The sequence below is a fragment of the Centrocercus urophasianus genome, unplaced genomic scaffold (genome assembly GCF_019232065.1).
Source record: "Centrocercus urophasianus isolate 14NV4802_14NV808 unplaced genomic scaffold, USGS_Curo_1.0 seq_17, whole genome shotgun sequence".
Classification (NCBI taxonomy): domain Eukaryota; kingdom Metazoa; phylum Chordata; class Aves; order Galliformes; family Phasianidae; genus Centrocercus; species Centrocercus urophasianus.
Window position 1 is genome coordinate 24,564,392 of NW_024884722.1, and position 19,872 is coordinate 24,584,263.

The following is a 19,872-nucleotide window of genomic DNA, read 5'->3' on the forward strand; positions in this document are numbered from 1 at the left end:
ATAACAAATTCTGAATGAGGCAATCCCCTCTTCATACACATACACATACATGTTCTCTGCAGGAGGGTAAAAATACTTGGAAAACAAGTTGATGACATTAAGCATCTTACAATTTTGGAATGAAATCTGTAAGAAATCCATTAAGAACCATGAAAATAATGATCACTGCTATGATTTATATCAAATATTTCACATAAGTATTCCAGGAAGTAAAACTATTTTAACAGTGAAATCAACCATTCTACAGTACAGCAGAATAGCAGTATTTCCAATATGATGCCACTTTCCCCCTGGAAAATTCCAACATTCACTTGGCTGCAGAAGCCAAGTAAACCAAACGTGGGTCTCCTGCCAGGACGGGCCCTGCACTGCCTCCATCCTCACACCTACTGCTGCTTCTCCCTCTGCCAGTTCCAATTACAACCCGAGTTCCTGACCATCCAGAAGCACACTCTCACCAATGTCTTATATAACACACCTTAAACAGACCCTAGATCTAATCAAAATGCTCTGCTGATGTTATCCTGGAATAACTTCCACTTTTCTTGTCTAATATTACTTTGCTGGCTCATTCAGGACAAAAACAAACAAACCACCAAATGCATTATTCTTTCACTTCCAAATGCTGAACAAAAATGCCTATCAGCACATGAGTTCACTTAATGCTACTGACTTGGAATCTGTTTGACTACGTTAGCTACCATCATTCACTCTGAAGTTTATTCTAAATCACCTATGGCCAAATCTGAGTCCTAGGCTGCAGCTCAAACATCCTTCTATCTCATTGAAATTTCTACTGTTACAAACAAATTATAATTTTGTTTTTTTTAAAGCAATATTTAACAGTTCCTCTTGCTTCTCAATTCCAGCAGTAAGTGACATAGATCTATGTGTTACAATAAATAAGCAGCCTGCCTACCCAGGGCTCTGGATGCCTCTCAGAATTGACAGCAAATGTGACTTCCCACCACACACTTGTCCTTCACCGACACTTCTCTTAGTCATCTTATAGCAGCCACGAGCAACAACAGGGCACAACTGTTGCATTAGGTCTCGATACAGCAATGAAGACAACACTCATCAGCCAGGACTTCCCCGGGACCACAGCTGCACAAAAACAGGTTCCAAAACACAAGGGGGACATCTCAATCCTGAAGATAGCACATGCTAAGCACCGTTCCACCAACAAAACACACTGAGAGAGCAGGAAGGTATCTGAGGAATTCACGCATCATCACACGAATCAGAAGTACTTAGAACAAGCACTTTGTTTTATCTAGAAATTTCACATTTTTAATTTCCTACCTTTCAAGTTTCTGCAATAGCTACAATCTACACTTTAACTATTCTGAAGCAGCATAGCAGGGACTTCATTCTGTTCTCAGTTATGCAATGCACAAAACCATTCCACTAGACAACAACTTCACCACGTGGCTCGTCAGAGTCTCTCCTCACCAGGCATTTACTGGCCTCTGGAATTACCTGTCTTCTAACACCAGAGGCACAGACAGCAATTAGTAAATAATTGTCCCAGAACAATCCCAGGAACACTTCATTACATGGTATGTAACCCTACAAGTACCTTAGAGTGATGTACTTTAATAATTAAGTCCAAACTAGTATAGTGACTTCTTCACCAGAAATGGCCAACACACTATTAAAGTCAGCAAGAGAAAAAAAAATCCTCCTGAAATTATCTTTTTGCAACAATCAAATTGATTTTGCAATATAATCAGGCACCATTTGTGACCAAAATTTAGGAAAAGCTCCACATCACACGGTTTGCATTATGAAAACCAGGATTTCTTTCCTCAATATGCAAGCACCCTGATGCTTTGGAGAAGGAGCCCAACACTCCAATAAAAACAGCTGCCATTCATAAATCTGTTTAACAGCTTTTACAAAATATTGGTATTTCTTTTTCAGTCTGTTCATGAACATAAAGATTTACTCAAGCCAGCCTGCACAACTTCTTGATCTCAGCTGCAGGTGAGAAGCACCACATGCCAGTCAGCACCCCCGACCAGCAGAGCAGCCCAACAGACAGGCAGGCACACCTCCGTGTGAAAGCTGCAGGAATGGGGGCTGCTCAACTGCAGCTCAGAGCTGAAGTGCTTCAGCTCTCGGCAGGCCAAGGAACACATGTTTTTCAGAAAGATTTCTTGCACTCCCTGCTACAAATCAGGACAGCCAACAAGGAAGGAAACTGTGTACATGAGCACTACAAATGGAGCAGGGTGGCAGTATCTCAGTGACTGGAATTAGTAATAAAGACAAGAACGACAGAGGACACAGACGTGCCAACTGTGTATAGCAGCAGGAACAGGAAGGGACCACAGAGAGCGATGTAAGGAGGTAAATGCTTTCAAGTGATCGCGAAGGACAGTGGAAACTCTGCAAGAAGATGGCAGAATTGCAGTTAAACATTAGTCTTCAGAGGCTGCTATGTTAGCATCAGGTGCTCCTGGATTAGATGAACAGCTGAAAATCCCTGGAGATTCCCTGTCCTCATTTAACTGGTGAAACATCTCACACAGCAGCAACTGATGGTCCTATCCCAATTAAATTCTGCACTTCGTTTAATTGAAGGAGGCTGAGAAGCAGGCTAACCAAAGGTAGAGCTGCAGGAACAGGACTAGGGATCAGAAGTGAGACTGTGCCTCCAGTGCCCACACTCCACCCACTATCTGCCCAGGGCTCCTTCTGGTCCTTACCTTGGGAAGTGTAAGATGGCTGCTAGCTACTCTCTCCAGATTTGTGTGGCCTTCCCTCCACAGAAGCATGGAGCCAGCCCTCAGGCCAGCCTTGTATCCACCTCCCTGTGGATATGATGTGCTGGCTGCTGAGAAGGCCCCAGCCCCGAGGCTGCTGTCCTTCAATTCCTCCAAGGTGGCACCAAGTCAGACACCACAACCAATGGCAACATCTGTCTCTCCCATGCTCACTACAGCTGCCCTTGCCCATTGGTAAGCAACTTCTCAGAGGAGTGGCACCACTTGAATGAGGGAAGCACAAGTTATTCAGAGAAATGAGGAAAACTGCACGCAGCCAGCTGGTGGGGCACAGCAGCAGCAGAGGCAAAGGGCTGCACAGGGGTAACCTGAGACTGCATGCAGCTGAGGTCACAGGTGAGGGAGGCAGTGTCCTTAGGGTATGCCTTCAGGCTGGAGTTGCACCCAAAGGAAAAACTGGAGAAGGAGTAAGTTAGGGAAAGCAGAGTCAAGAGAGAGTTGTTGGTTTGTCCGTCCAGGCACACAGCTCCTGTAAATCACAGGTATGCGTCCTCAGCTTGTGCTCAGAACTCAAACCCTGACCAGGGAGGGATGGCACATTGCTTCAAATCAAACAGGAGTAAGACTCCAGGGATAATGAAACAAAAAACAGACAATTCTTTATCCTGAGTCCTCGAAGATGTTCCACATCTTTTTTTTTTTTAAACCATTATTACTACTATTCACATCAGGCAACTTATAATATTAAGGAAAGTTTGTATAGAAGAAAAAAAGCAGCTCTGAAGTTCACCACACAGCAAGCTTCACGTTTCTGGCTCAAAACCCTCAGCACTATAAAACAACGTGAAAACAAAATATAGCTTGTTAAGTTTTCAAAAATACCGTGCTGCAACCAAAGAGGCCTCTCAGGTAAAGCAAAAACACCCCAATACCAGCAGGGCGATGTCTCTGGGTTCTAGGTTGGTGTTAAATATATACAGATATACAGGCACACACACGCATATATACAGCTGCTCCCCACCAAGTAGCAAACTTCAGGGACGTCACTGTACAAAGCATGCCTTCTGTATTAATAAGATGAATTACTTTGTAAGCACCAATTTAGGCTGCCCTGGAAATGAAACTCTGGCAGCACTTCAAGAACAGCAGTGCCTTACTGGGGCTGACATTACTTAACATGGAGCAGCGCGGTGTGATTTACACACCGCTGGATATGAATAACTCGATACCTTGTTTACTTATCCTGTGAATCAATAGAAATCCATCCGCGATTTTACTCATCTCCCTTCACGGAGCAACTGATATTAAGTCAATATATTTAAGCATCTGTACGGTGTGGGAAGCTGCCTCTCAGAGCTGCGCGCCCGTGGGAGCCCGGCGCAGATGCTGAGCAGTCACTGACCTGGCTGGGACACGGCGGTGGCTGTAAACTGAGTGGCCCACGGAGGGTTCTTCTGTCCTCCGAACTGAGCCATGGCGAAAGGCAAAGCTCCCGGCGCCTAGCTTCTGGAACCACAACCTACGAGAACAGAGCGCAGCTGCGAGCTTTGAAACACACGCAAACAAAAGAAGAAAAAAAAAAAAAAAAAAAAAAAGAAAAAAACGCGCCCAGTGCCCCCCCGCCCCCGGCCCCCCGGGGAACACAAATTGCCGCCGGAGAGCCGCCGCGGGGGGGCCCGCCCCCCCCCCCCCCCCCCCCCCCCGGAGCGGGGGGCGGAGGGGGGGGGGAGGAGGGGGGGCAGAACGGCGGCCCTCGCACGGTGCGGCACAGCCTCGGGGAAAGCCCGCCGCCACTCCTTCACCACGAGGAGATTTTTAACTAAGACAACGCCAGAAGTACAAAGGCGGCAAAAAGAAAGCAGCAGCAACAAAACGCCGTCTCGGCACGGCCGGACCCGCACGCCGAGCCCGGGCCACGGAACGGAACGGCCCGGCCCGGCCCGACCCGGGCGGGAAGCGGCCGCCCGCCTGCCCTCCCCCCACCTCTCCTCTTCCTTCTCCTCCTCTTCCTCCCCTGACTACCGGCACCATCCCACACGCCCGCTGTAGCCCCGGCTCCCCCCGCGGCTCGCCCCGAGCAGGCCCCGCGGCCCAGCCCGCCCCACGCCGGTACCTGAGCGCCACCCGATCGCGGCCATTGCCGGCCCCTCCGCGCCGCCCGCACCTCCGCTCGCCTACACCGCGCAGGCGCGCGCACTCCCGCAGGCGGCGCCGAGCAGCGGCGCACGCTGCTGACATCACGGCCTCCTCCCATACGGGGCGGGGGACGCCCGGCGCGCAGGCGCGGGGCGGAGCCGAGCAGGCAGTTGGGCGCGCGCCCGGCCCGCCGCGAGCGAGATTGTGAGGGGGAGGTGTCGGGCGCCATCTTGGCCGAGGCGGGCCGGCTCCGGCGGGCCACCATCTTGCGGGCGGGACAGCTACTGCGGTCTGGGCAATGCCTCCCTTGCGATGTACGGAGGCGGCGGGCTCGTTCCCTTTGTCCCTTCTTCTCTGGCGTGTGTTAGCGCACCGCCAGACGCTCGTCCCGGCAGCCCGGCCGCCTCCGGGCCCGGCAAAGCCACTGAGAGAGCGGCAAAAAGGAAAGCCGTCTCACGGTATCTTTCTGGCGCGCACGGCAGCTTCACGCATGCGGGGTGACTGCAGCACATGAGGTGGCAGAAAGCAGGCTGCTCTGGGACAATTTGCAGTCAGAAACCATTGCAGTAAGTAGTGTGAGGGCAACGCTCATCTCTCCTCCGTCTTTAAATGACGTCGCAAATAGCGCGTTTTCAAGCCAACTTTACTTTGAGGTGAAATACGCACGCAGGGTGTTACTCGGAGTTGGATGGCAAAGTCAAGAAGACACTGAGTCAGAGCAGGACTTCACGGTGTTTTGTTGTAATTAGAAACAAAAATTAACAGTGAAACGAGATCTTGAGGGACAACAACACAGAGCGGGCTGTCCTGTAGGGGCAGCGGGCTGCGTTGTGCCACAGGAGGGGAGCTAGAGGAAAAGGAGACCGCCACATCAATTCCTCTCAGCGTTTTGTATTCAGTAATACACAAAGATACAGCTGCCTTGGAGCTTACACAGAAGTTTAAATGCTTTTGACCAATCAGCATGGTTCTTCATATTTTAAATATTTCTGCGTTTTAAATAGTACTTATGTCTCTTCCTGATGTAACTACATCAAATGCAGTTGCCTTGACTAAGGATCTGTACTCCATGACCCACAAACGACTTAGAAGCTGAAAAAGTGCTGTTTAATACTACAAATGGAAAGGACAGCGGCAACATTTTATAAAGCAGAAATTTGACAGCAAATATCAGGATGCTACAAAGTAGCTCTATTCTTCAGCCCTTGAGGCCGGGGCCTTTCACTCTGAGGATGCCTAGCTCTTCGTGGTGCCCTCAGAGAAAACCTTAGAAGCTCATACAAAAGCCTAGAGTAGAAGATGGTTTTGTGTACTTTCTCCTTTCCGTGTATGCATACTGCAGCCATAACTGGCACATACTGCCGTTGCCCCGTAGAGTACACTCATGACTCCTTTTGATTTTCTTGGGTTCTGCTGTTATGACAAGGAACAGTTTAAATGGGAAACAGTGAGGGGAAAAAAAAAGTAAATGCTTCTAGGCTTTTTTTTTTTTTTTTTTTTTTTTTTTTTTTTTTTTAAGGAAGAAAGGAACAAACAGCAACAACAAAATTCAGGCTTAAATGAATGTTGTGTGCTCTTTTCCCCAAGCCCTAAATATCTGTTAAGTACACCAGACAGTTCAGACAGTTGCTACAGAAACAGAAGGCTGGAAAATGTGACAGTTCTACAAGTTAGTTTAATTGGGCAAACTGAGAAAAAGTGAGGAATCAGAAGGTAAAAAGCTATACTGTGTACCTGGCATCCAGCATTCCTGGTGGTTACAGAAATCTGTAAGAACAAGCTGGATATATTGTGGAGAGAAAAGATGATTTGTAGATACTATAATTAAAGAGCTTTCTATGTGTCCTGGCATGAATGTCACATTTAACAAGGATGACTGCAGAAGACCAAAGGAAATAACTGTGGTATCAGGAAATGCTACATAGCAATAAAATCTCTGGGTGCAAATAGTTATTATTTGGGATTTCTGGTCTTTGATACTCTGCTGCCTAGCTTTGCCCAGGAAAGCTGCGAAGGTGGTCTGTGCTACAGTTCTGAGCAGAAGTTTTTTGGAGTGAAAAATTATGTATCCTTTTTGAACTGATGTTCATTTGGGAGTAAATGAAACACTTACTGCAAAGTGTTTAAAACTAACAGCTTTCTGTTTGTAGTTCTTAAGAATCCATGACTAAAAGAGCTCTCAGAAAAACACCTCTTTGTATATCACAGCACAATCATTGAAATAGATACATTTTCCACTGTGACAACAGCAGGCAGCCTTACTGATTCAGCAGTACAGAAGAAACAACAAGTGCACCAAAAATCATAAACACACAAGGGGAAGCATGCTGATCTTGATATCGAGTGTAACCAGAGCAGATTTAGATGTGGATTTCACAGGTCTCTAATGAGCATGCTGGTTGTTCAAAACCCTCACGTGTGACGTGCTTTGAGGTAGGGGGGTTTCCCCATCAGCCCAGGGGTTGTGAAGCTGTGCTGGTTCTGCATATGATGTAAGTTTTACATCTGCACTGATGTTGATATCATCAACATTTGCCACACTGTATTTGTTGTTTAGTGCAGTATCTCACCTTCCAGTGAAGAAAGACACACACACACAAGTAAGTCCTGTAATTCACGTTAGAGATACAAACATCTGACTTTAGTGAAACAAAAAATGACACCAACTTCACATCTCTGAGAAGTTGAAGCCACAGAAAAATGATGATATACTTGTCATTAAGTAAATCCTTACTGTCTTCAAAGCACCCCTGAGGTATCTCCTTACTGTGATTGCATCATGAGATTACCACAAAACAGAACATTTGCTGCTGGGCTCTTGCCGTCTAACGGAGTCACTGGGTATCAGCTGCAAACAATAACTGTCAGTGCCTGGAGAAATAAGTTATACCTGACAGCCTTAGAAAAGCAGAAGTCCTATTTTTGTAATAAAATGAAACAAGAAACTGTTATAACACTTCATCCTTCCTTTGAAAATATGGGCAGGGTTGAGGTTGTTGTAAGGACACAATAAGCCATGTGCTTCAGAGGCACCATCTGCACTACCACAGGCTGCTTCAGTATTACTCTACAATGAATCACTGTACATTATTGATATTTCATAGAGAGTAACATGCCAGAATAAAAACGTTTTGGCTGAACAGTTGTTAAATAGTGAACTTCATAAAAAATAAGTTAATAATAACTTCTATAACATACTTATCAACCAGCTGTCACTATGCAGCAGCATAAGGGATATTGTGATATTTTCCTGCATCATGTAGAACTAACCTGAGATACTTCAGGTGCAAACTGTGAAAGAAAAACATTGAAGGAAATGCGTAAGAGACTTATCTTTGGTCAGAAAAGTAACCAGTTTTGACTGTACTATGTGGTTAGGAGAACTGAGCATTTTTACCTTTGCAGATATCTAGTAATATCTGATAATAACAATGGTTCAGTTAATAGCTTTTTTTTTTTTTTGTGCTCAAATTGCAGGAGTCGTTTGCAGTGTAGAGTCCTTAGAGAGACTGACAGGCTTTTTCTTGCACAAAATCACCTGCTGTAATCTTTCCCTGCTTTAGAGAGGATTTGACAAAGGTGTTTCTGAACTGGCATGACCCCTCAAAAACATGACGGGGACATCATCAAGTTAAATCAACCTGACTGGGTGTAGCAGATTGCAGATAACATTCTGTATGTGTTTGCTTGTTTTTAAGAGTCTCAAGGCAAAGAGAAAAAGGGTTTTATGGTTTGTTGTATTGGGACAAAGTTAAAGAAGTTGAGAACAGATTTCTGACAAAGTGTGAATTAGTGTAGATGTCCTGTAGTAATATGGATTGGTACAGATGTTAAAACAACTTTTAATTATTTTGAAGTTAACACACACAAGGAGCACAGGGACCATCAGACACAGTGCACTTAACCGGTAAAGTTCACTGCCTAAAGGAATAGGCAGTAAATCAGTAAAACAACTAGAGATCATGTTTTCAGGGAGCTCAAAGAAGAGAATCTTATCTCTTGGTCCTCATTTATTCACATTGCCAAAGCAGTGGGAAGTGACAGTCTATAAAAGGCCCACCTTCTAGAATTAGGACTACTACTGAGTGCTTTGTTTGTAAACTCTGGTGAGAACATTCATCATTCTGAGTGAAGAAATGACTCATAAAAGTCTTAAAGTACTGAGAAAGGCCAGCATGATGCTGGTTTTCTACCACATCTCATCTGCAGCATGTTTCTGGAAAGAGAACCCTCTAACTCCCATGTGTTGTTAGACATTGAACTTAGAAGGTAAATGCAATGGCTGCCTTTCTCAGGCATGAAAAAGAAGAAAGAAAAAGAAACCCACCCAAAAAACACAAACCCCCACCCTTTTATTAAGGCTAGTTGGTGTTAATAGCTATAACTTAGCTGCAGTGGAGTGTCTGGCATCACTCCTGACACAGGGGGCTACAGCACACTTTTGCTGAGGAAACCCAGTCAGCTCTGCAGGAACTACCTGGAATTCTCTCTCAGATGGGCACATAATGAATGGCTGCTGGAAGCTTGTGGAATTACGTAAAGAGTAAAATGCAGTTCTCAGTATTTCACCCTGCAGCGTGTGTGATACAGTTCATACACAACAGGTTGGTTACTGTTGCTGCGATAGATGAGGGGAATAAAACCAGGGATGCAAACAAGGCTGGCTCCGTTCGCAAATGTGCCTAACAAAGCTGAAGGCATTTCCATTGTGACATAGCTGTGTCCACAGCCAGAGTTAAATTATGAAATAATAACATTCAGAGAAATGGTGATGGAAAAAAAAAAAAGTGAAATCAGGTAAAAATGATGTATAAAAATCAGCCTGTTAATATGATAGTGCTGCCCCCAGGAAGAAGGGGATTCTTTAGGTGGAAGTGAAGAATGCCTTTTACAGAGCTGCTGCAGTGTGGCAGCAGCAGCTCAGGGGAGGTGCTATTCAACAGAGCCCAGCTGTTACCAAAGCTGTGGCTGCTGGCTGCCTCTGTGGTTATATAAATACCATGAGCTGAAGGTGTTTCTGCAACAATAAGGAAACTCTTAACACTTAGAGGGTGTTCTGAGAAAATGAGAGGAGAGAGTAGACTGATAGCAGCGGACAGGTGAAGTGCAGCTGAACTGCCAGCTCTGCGCCGTGCCAGAGGGGCAGCTCAGCAGCAGTCTGGTGGCTGCTGCGTTGCCAGTTCAGTGCCACACTCAGATCCCACAGAGATCTGTGAGGGCTGTGTTTGCAGCTGTCTTGTCAGTCCGTGAGAGGCTGGCTTTCATTCAGCTGAACCAATGCTCTGTCAGTTATCTTAAATAAGCAACCAAATATCTTCTCCCAATATTTTTCTTATGAACAACCCCACCTAACACTTCAAAATTAAAACAAAGCAGTGTTCCTATGATTAAAAAGATACATTAGAAGGACACTTTTGAAAGTTGTTTTGGATAATCAGTTAGTGCTGAAATTCCAGAGAAACACACTCTTGCAAAAGGGGGAAATCTCTCTCAGAAAAGCGTAGCCTCATCTTTTAAGAATAAAGTAATGTCTTAACTAAAGTCAAATCTTATGACTTGCTTTATATTTAACTGGTTAACATTTGACTTCGATCAGAAGCACTCACCTGCCAGTACCGCCCGCAGTATTGAGCCTCCTCCCACAGCAGGGCAAAGGCCTTTGACCTGAAGGACAGGCAGACACTGTGTGGTGCGGCATAGTGCAGAGATTAGAGGTTTAGCTTGCTATGGGCCACACAGGCTGCAATTCACAGGAAGAACAGCAAACATGCACACAACTTGTTTGTGCAGCACCTCCTTCAGCATGAGGGAGCAAAGGAGAAGGACTTAAGCTCTGGTTTGCACTCAGTTCACTCAGGCAGTAGACATTTCGTTCAAAGGGAATGCTTGCCTGTATTCCTCGGGGAGATGCAAAACCTCTGGCACTTGCAAGGCTTTCTTATCCTCAGCAGAGAGAAGTCTCCCTCCTTTTATTTCTTCCCTTGACTACATTGCTAGCCAGCTCTCCTAAGAGCCGCAGCCTGTGGTGAGAGTGGTTAAGTGGTGGCACACCTGTGCCACTTACAGCCTCTTGCCCTCTGTGAAGAGAGTAATTTACAACAGCCCAAAAGATCTCACCCTTTGGAATTCAGAGCAGCTGTGACTCTGACCCTAACAAGGCTTCCTGCTATGAGGGAAGAGTTAGAATCTGCCATAGAAACACAGGATTAATGCTTCATTTTCCCAAAAGAATTTTTCAGATGAAGGGAGTGAGAGTCATCGTTGTACAGAAACAGAAGCCGAGGTTTGGTTTTGTTTCCCACAAGCTATGGGTGGAAGCTGTGTTTTAAAATCTCTGTGGTTCATATGCTCTATAACACAAAGTTACCCCTAACAGGAAACAAGCTGGGTGGCAGCAATGCCAGGACAAGGCAAAATGCAGCTGGCTGGCAGTACCTGTAGCTGGAAAATGTTGCTCCTCAACCATGTCTGTCCCTCGTGTTCTTGGGTCTGCTCCTAAATCTTCAGTACCATTCAAAGTCCACGTGCATTCTTTGACACCTGTGCTGTAAGAATGCTGGCTCTAATATCAAACCAAGGAATGTGTACTGCTTGAAAGGCTTGATAGTACTGTTTGGAGAAGGACTGGGGCAGTTTGGGAGATCTGTTGCTGTGAAAACCCATTAATGATTATCCTCTAAAAGCACAGCAAATTACGCAGCAGGCTAAAGGCCTTCCTATTGGATTACCATATTCAGTTCCCAGGGACTCGACATGCTGTGCCATGTAATGCTTTTACATTGCTAGGGAGTTACCGAAGCCTGAGGATAGCAGCATTTTTTTGCCCTCTGGGAGAGTCAAGTTATCTGGAAGACTACTGTGCTGACAGATAATTTTTGCTATTACATTTATTTGGGAAGGAAAAGAAGCAAATGCAAACATTCAGAGTTGTTTTCCTCCTTCAGATTCAAAAACAGAATTTCTCCCTTATAGTGTTCTACACTGAAATGTTACATAATAAAGCTGTCTAGAGCCACAGCCTGTTTTGTCTTGAGAAAAATATAACGTAACCTCTGAGCTGAAGCAAATAAAAACTGGACTCCTTCCACTGGGTGGGAACCAAAGAGAGAGCTGCAGTAATGATCCCCATAAGTTTCCTCTGCCAGATAACACAGGTAGGATAGCGAGTCACTGTTTGTATGTATGATCATCACAAACTGTTCTGTTCTTTTCAGATTTTCAGTTCCGGGATTTTCTGACAGCTCCTGTTACTGTACGGCCCCGCGTGGGACAGAACAGTGTGGCAGGTGAGGAAAGGCAGACAGACAACAGAGGGAACCAGGCAGCTGAGCGACATACGTGTTTTAAATGGTAAACAATAGGTTCTACATTGTAGGTGCATACATACATGTGGGTATTTATATATACACACAAATAAGTGCGTAACTTTATATCCTGCATTATGAAGAAGGGCATTAACTTTGCTCTACGTTGCAGGGTATAAATTTTCAATCTCTAGTTACTTCAGTATGATTTTGTTCTGTTTTGTATTGGGAGAACAACTCTTTTTCCCCCTCTCAAAGCATTTTACAAGAACGTTTATGTTTCACTTCAGGAAAGAAAAATTAGACGACTAAGTGCAAAATAGAAGTATAAAATTTATTTAAAACCACCCACAAAGTTCTGTGTAATCAGGAATGATACAATTTGTAATAGTCTTTTTAAAAACTCATGACAAGATTTAAAATATATTTTCAATTACAGTATTCATTTAGCCTTATTCAGTTAGGACAATAAAAAAAATGAAAGTTTACGTTCTAAACAGATGAGACACACAAGAAAAATAGAACAGAACAGACAATTTCCACAACAACAATTTTTACATGTATGTTTCAATACTAGTATCAACATTTCAATGCATCTTGCTACATAAACATGAAATCATGTACAACAACTGCTTGCACCAAAAAACATAGCTTAATTAGATCTTTCAAGTAACATGCAGTCACAACTCACAAGTCTTCAAGTACTGCTGGTAAGGGTTCCCTTGTCTGCAAAGATTGTAAGGTTCAGTTTCTCAGCTAGTGTAACTCTTCAGAGCTCCACCACTCTCATGAAGCTATGCTCAGTTATACTAGGAAAGAATCAGGCCCCAGATATTTTTTGAGAAAAGAAGTAATTTTTACACTTTTTCCTGTAGAAACGGTGACATAATGAAGTGCTTTTTCTTTCTGATTTTTTTCTCCCTGTACATCATCTTTTGCTTTATAAAAGTTATGTTTCAGATCTAAATACAGTAGGTTGTTAAATGAAAAAATGCAAAACCTCAAAGTTGAAAAATAAATATCAAACGCATCCCAAGGAAAGAGAAAGAAAAACAGGGAAAGAGATAGGAAGAAGGACAGAAGACAGAAAATACTTTTTTTTTTTTTTTTTGGCATACTGTAAAGTCCTTTGACTTTTTAAATCAGGAAAGAATTCATTTTTGTACAGTGTGTCCTTAAAAATTAATGCTTCTGTGATAGCAGATTTTGAACAGCATTTACGACCTGGTATAATTCTGTCACATTATGAAGAGCTGTCTCTTCTAAGCCGAACAAATTGCCTTAGACTGATTGTTGAATTTGAAAACGTCTAAGTGTTTGTATTGGTTAGAACTGGGTTTCTTTCAGTGGTGTTGGGATATCATATTTTTGCTTTTCTTGCCTGCAGTTGTTTTTTGTTCACAGGACAAGAGATTTGTGATGTTCAGACACTTCTGTCGCATGGATCTGGCATCTACAAAGTTAGCACAGAATCTGTTTCTGTTAGGCTCTGCAGTATCACTGCATTTTAGAAATTAAAAAAATGAAAATACAAGATTTTTTTCTTCAAATCTTTTTGAAAGATATATATTTGTCAGAAGGGTATGGAGGATGGCACTGCACTGCCAGCAAGGGAAGCCCTGCATGTCACAAGCAAGCAGGGCAGTGCCAGCAGTTTCAGTGCCACACAGCAGGCACTCACAGAATGTTGGTTTTTAGCTTTGTCTCTCAAAACTTATCCCAGTGTGGCAACATCACACAGCACCACACACCCTGCTGGGGACTATGTCAGAAGGGCATGGACTGTGGTACACTCTCACAACCCCACTTTATGTAACTGTGTAAAAGGTTCAAATACAATAAGAGCAAAGAAAAACTGCCTAAGCTTAGAAATAGTCTTGTTGACAATTCCATGAGATTTCTGGCCAGATCATTATTTTGAGGTACAAATCTTATACCACATTCTCTTTGTAGACAAAGTTGGGAAATGTACAGCCAATATAAGCAAATTTGTAAGTATTCATTACAAAACAGGTCAGAGAAATTTCTTTTCAACCTGTATTTCTAAGCTGAGAACAATCTGGATGTTAATTGGCAGTATGCACAAAATAGGGCTATCAAGACATCGATTTCCCATGGTTGTACACATCTGTGGGTAACAGTTTCAATTTATACTAATGACCTTTTAACCACAATCAGTATAATGGGGTACTCCAAAGGATGTAAGCTCAGTGGGCATTCATTTACAGCCTCTCTGTCCTTTCAACATGGTGCAAAGGACAGTGGTATAAAGGAGAATCAAATCCTTCATTCTTAATTTAAAAAAAGATTCCCAGATCCTAGACCCTTTTCCATTACAACGTAATAAAACTACAGACAAACATGTAAAATATCGATAAGATCACAAAACTTTCCACAACAGCATTAGAATGTTCTGTGGTGACAGCTGCAATACTGAACATCAAACTCGCCGTTCCCTCACACCTCTGCAGCAGCACTTCTTTGGAATTCAGTTCATCTGCTGAAACTGGTAACTCTCTGTAGGTTAGCTGACAAATCTGTCCAAGCTTACAGGTGTAGGTTGTTCAGATCTACAGCCTGTGTCCTCTCATTTTGTGAGGAAAGCTGCAAGGGTGTGCGAAGTGGTAAGAACAGCGTTGTCACACCATACAGAACAAGTCACCTTCACGTAAGTCATTTAGCACCCTAATCTTGCATTCACTGCAAGTACACTGCTGGACGATTCTAGCATTTTCATATAACTGTCCACAAAAAATGACATATAAAATGGTCCAGTAGAAAAAAGAAAATATGCTGTTTTAGAAGAATTCAGAAAAGAGCATTAAGAAGAATCTCAATCTTTACGAGCTGAAGTCACAAATACGTGGTGAAGCAGCATAAACAATAGTGGGATGAACTGGGGAACTGGTTTGGAAAAAGAATCCTAAAGCCTTTGAATCTCAGAAAGACAATGGCAACACCCCTATAACCCTTCTATAAAAAGCAGTCACTATGTAATTATTTTCTGCTCAAGCTCAATCAGTTCCACTTGCTGTTACAGAGAAAGTATCAAAAAAAATAATCCACTCCTTTTTTCCAAGCAGTCCTGGCAGTTAAGGCACGTCACCTGCACAATACTGGGGTTTCTCACAAGGATGATAACTAACCTCTGCACAAGAACGTAGCTGCGAGATGTAAAGAAGTACTCCAATACTCCTCTTATGATGGTGCAAGGTCTGCCGGACCTTGAGTGAAGGCTTGGGCAGAGTTGGCAGAGTAACTTGGAAGAAAAGAGGGCTCACTTCACAGAGGTGCTAGCAACAGGAAGAAAAATCTTCCACTCTAGAGAGTGAGGGCTGAGAGCAAAGGGTTTCTTTAGCTGCACGCATGCGTAACAACAGCATAACAGCTACAGCAAGAGATCTGAAGTTAACTGGAAAAACATGTAAAAAGCAAGAAAACACTGATGGATGAAAGATTCTGAAATGTCCTTCTTTCTTGGAATGAAAAAGTATCCGACTGCAATACTCTGGATTCTCTAAGACAGAACATGAATTCAGAAAAATAGAGCTACCTTAAACAGAATAAAAGGTGAATGAAGAAAACAGTTTGGAACAGTCACAAGAATAATACATTCTTATGATATTCCTGAGATGAAGGCCGGATGACTAACGTGCAAAGCAGTAGCAGGTGGGGGAGTAAGCATGAGCAGGCTGACATCTGCACTCCTGCTGCTGAGTACCGAAGCAGATCTGCAGAGTGATAGGAAGGACTTCTGGAGCAGCTGGAAGTGCTTAAAGCATTTGGCAGCTGGTTATAACATCATCCAGGGCCGACAGCTTGCCACAACAGATGATCCATAAAGAGACCATGGGATGAGAAAGCTGCCAGTACTCGGCGCTGTCTGTACAGGGCAGAAAGCAGTGCCTACCCACTGACACCGATCACATGAAGTGTTCCTCAGGGAGATACACTGCATTACCATGAGAACTGTCTACATTTAGCAAGCAGGTATGCAAAGTGTTAAGAAAAAAAATTGGCTTACTCTTCGGACATGACTAAAAGTGTTTTAATTGGACAATGATAAAATACACATTAAACCAATTTTCAAAGACTTAGAAGAAAAAAAAGACCTCTATGTTTACTGGCACCTGAGTAGACATTACTATTAGAAATCCTTGGTCTCTGAGAAAACCTCACATGTAAATCTCTACATTTTGCAGCAACATATTCAAGCACCATGTGGACAACTTGTGAAAACTGACTATGGATCAGATCACGGCAGAAGACACCGAAACCAATTTGTGTACTGTTCCACTAAGCAGCCTCTCTATTTCATGTTAAAGAAGGACATAAATGTAACATGGACTTTAAAAAGCTTTTGTATTTAAAATTAGAGGTACCAAAATAAGGGTCAGTGTAAAGAAGTACCCTAGCAACCACGCCATGTGAACAGAGAAAGCCGTTTCAGAAGCACTGTACCCACTACCTATTTGCCTATGGCTGTCTACACACACACTGACCAACACTCTCCCCCTCCTCTTTGTTTTTTGCTTTCTTTCATTGTTCCTCCAACAAACCAATATACTCAGGCAGAGAACAAAGCAACAATTACTGTCCCCAGAAGAACTATGGAAGCGGACGAATGCGTTCATGCATCCACAGCTGTGGGACACAATGACACGTCCTTTTACTGGTTGGAAACAGTTCTGCAATGCAGACTACAGTGCAGTACCATGGTGTCACAACAGTCAACACAGGCTTTCTCTGCAGTTGTTTTTTGTTTTTTAAAGTAAGATATTCCTTCTCACTTTCTCCTGAAAGTCAGATGGCCTGAAAAAATTAAGAAAACCAGACAGTATTTCCACATGTGATTGGACTGTTCTTTATCTCTAAATTACTTAAGAGAGTGATCACAGGGCACAGCTGGGCAGACATTTTTCACACAGAAGAAATAAAACACCAACAATTTTATGGAAGATGCATCACAAAGACCTCACTTTGAATTTTAATGGCCACAGTGGACCTGAAAGCGAATTCACTTAACACTGCATTAATACAACTGTAGTTACATATAGCAAGTGAGAAGCAGACATGCAATTTTGGTTTTTGTATACATGAAGGTGTGTTTATTTCTTCCTGTTAGCCTAAGTTAGAGTATTTAGAGGGAGGGTTAAGCGGGGGGGAAGTAGAAGAGAGTACTAATATATATAGTTTCAAGAAAAGATTATAAAGCTGATGACTACTTGATAAAATGAGCTGATTTCAGAGAGGAATTTCATAGGAAATTAAAGAACAAGATGGAACCATACGTTTTAAATGTAAAATCATGAAGATGTAGTTTTACTAAGTGGGTTTCACTTAAAATTTGTCATTGGATAATCTATCAAATAAGAAAAGTCTAAAAAGCTGATAAGAACTTAAGCCCAAAACAGGTCTGAAAGAGATCTGCTCGCATGTGTGAAACTCAAGGTGAAGGTACTGTCTCTACAGACCAGGAATTCCTTCCGGAGCTACAGACAACATAACCTCTGCATTTAACAGGAAGTACATTGGTTCCAAATCTCTCTGCATCCGTCCTTGCAAGAGCTATTCATTGTGGAAGTATTGCAAGGGTCTGAGTTGGCACTGACTTTGGTCAACTCTACCCATATCCACTTAGTTAAAATTGCATGAAAATTGCATGAAAGCTTGATAAATGATCATATTGCAATCAACAGGTCTGCAGCAATGACCCAAATGAGACCCAAATTTAACCCATCAGATTTAGAGTAATACTGCAATGATATTATAAAGGCATTTTCAAAAAAAAAACCAAATCCAAACAGTTGTATGTTACGGATTATCTTTAGTACTAACAAAGTCATAATTTACCCATGCTTACCATAAAGTGTTACTATAGATACTACAGTTATTTCCTGTTCTAAGTATAGAGAAGTACTGTCATAGGTCAGATAAGGACTTTTAATAGCAGTTATTCCTAAGTAAAAGAGTTAGCTTAGAAAGTCCTTGCAAAAAAAAAGGTAAAACTGCATACAACTGTTACAGCCAGAAGGCAGCTAATATCTGTAAGTTCTTACAAAGCTTTTTGGATCTTGTGACTAAAATATTTGTAGAAATTATTTTTGCTGTCTTCTGTAATGCAAGATGGCATGTTACAAACAGTAACACAAAGAACCCCTATGGGTTACATTCAGTATTTAGTCGGGCATGACTGCAGTAACCCAGGAGGGACTCGTGTCTTGCACAGAACTGGCTCCTGCAGCAAGCACTACTCTCTCCTCACTCCTTCACAGTAAAGGTGGGGTGGTGGTCCTGGACCCAAAGGGGAAAGGGCTGAGAGACATCTCTCCCAGAAAATCAAAGGTGTTCCACTTTGGGTCTTGACAGTTGTTGCTAGAGTACTGTGAAAAAGGATCCAAAGGCAACCACATCCCAACAGCTGCTCATACCTGAATCCATTGTTTTTTTTTTTTCCTGCCAGGAACAATGCCAGCTGTTAGAAACCAAGTACAATCTGTGGGTCTGGCCTAGCCATCTACGTTAACTTTGGATCCAGTTTCTGATCCGGCCACCCTGGAAGGACTTTGTTATGGGGTAAGAGCAAATTGCAAGCGGCAATGTGGGAATGTGCGCTGTGAAGGAAAGCAATACACCCACAGATTTACAAAGCTTAACAGACAAATACTGTTATAAAAAAGATAACCTTTCTCAGAAAAAAAAAATCCCCAACTAAAACCACAGTTTGTATACGAGGCTGATAAATATTCTGAAATGTTACAATAAATAGCACACAGTTGTGAAAACAGTAAATGGTTGTATTTCTCACACCGCAGTACAGCAATAGAAAATACTAACTTCTTAAATCACAACCTGCTATGTGCCACAGCAGGAAACAAGTGGCCAGCTAACCTGCCTGTTAGATACACACTGAGAAAGTAGTTACATTACAATCGAGGAAAGAGCACCTATTGTACAGATGATATATATTTCTCATATAAGTAATCTTAATAAGTAGTAACTCTGAGTTTTAGCACCTATCAGTTAATAGCATTACTATTGTGTTAAGATAACTTTTCTCTCAAAACTGCCATTTCAAATAAGGTAGACCTGAACTTGCTGAAATTCTACTGGTGCCATCACTTTTGCAGTGACTTGCCACGAGCTCTGTTTGGAGGTTATCCTTTCAGATCTACCTTTCACTTCTTTCTCACTTCTTTGAGGAAAGCTGCTGGTTTTTAAATGGAACGTTTTCATCTCGAAGATTCTATTAATACATAACTTAAACCTGGACATTTACTGGGGGCGATTCAAGTGAAACTGATCCACTTCAACGATCGGAACATTTCTAACGATAAGTAGATGGCTCTGTAACATTGTTTTGTGTAGAAAAGTTGTTACTCATATAGGAGTGCTGAATGGTATTTTCAATTTGCATTACACAAATTAAAGCCATCAGCACTAGCAGTGAAACCAATCAACTAGTATGTCCTGTACATGATTGCTCACGGTCTTGGACAAGGGTTTCCAGATAGCAAATATGTGAATGGAATAGCTACAGAACACACAGCACTACTTCCTGTATGGACAGCTGGAGTTCTTACTAGTCTTAGGCTCACTAAAAATGTAATGTGAGTTTCAAAATGGAAATCTAAGGCACACAAAATACCATAGTGATTTGATGTATACTGTATATTACGTAGTCAAGAAGCATAAAACTG

The 19,872-nt window shown here is 42.7% G+C and overlaps 1 protein-coding gene and 1 long non-coding RNA gene across 4 annotated transcripts in view; one reads left to right on the forward strand and one right to left on the reverse strand.

Annotated features, from left to right (window-relative positions):
- CCAR1 (cell division cycle and apoptosis regulator 1) overlaps nucleotides 1–4,912 on the reverse strand; it is a 29,437-nt gene extending 24,525 nt beyond the window's left edge. For all 3 annotated transcript variants that reach the window (XM_042818092.1, XM_042818091.1, XM_042818090.1), the window contains exons 1-2: nucleotides 4,846–4,912; nucleotides 4,135–4,251 (exon numbers count right to left, since the gene is read on the reverse strand). In XM_042818092.1, coding sequence (XP_042674026.1) covers nucleotides 4,135–4,207 — 73 coding nt within the window. In that variant the 5' untranslated portion in view covers nucleotides 4,208–4,251; nucleotides 4,846–4,912. The remainder of the gene's footprint in view (nucleotides 1–4,134; nucleotides 4,252–4,845) is intronic.
- Nucleotides 4,913–5,124: 212 nt separating this feature from the next.
- On the forward strand, nucleotides 5,125–18,959 carry LOC122160209. Its single transcript, XR_006168749.1, has 3 exons — nucleotides 5,125–5,434; nucleotides 12,091–12,154; nucleotides 18,636–18,959. It is a non-coding gene; the product is annotated as an uncharacterized LOC122160209 (long non-coding RNA).
- The last annotated feature ends 913 nt before the right edge of the window (nucleotides 18,960–19,872 follow it).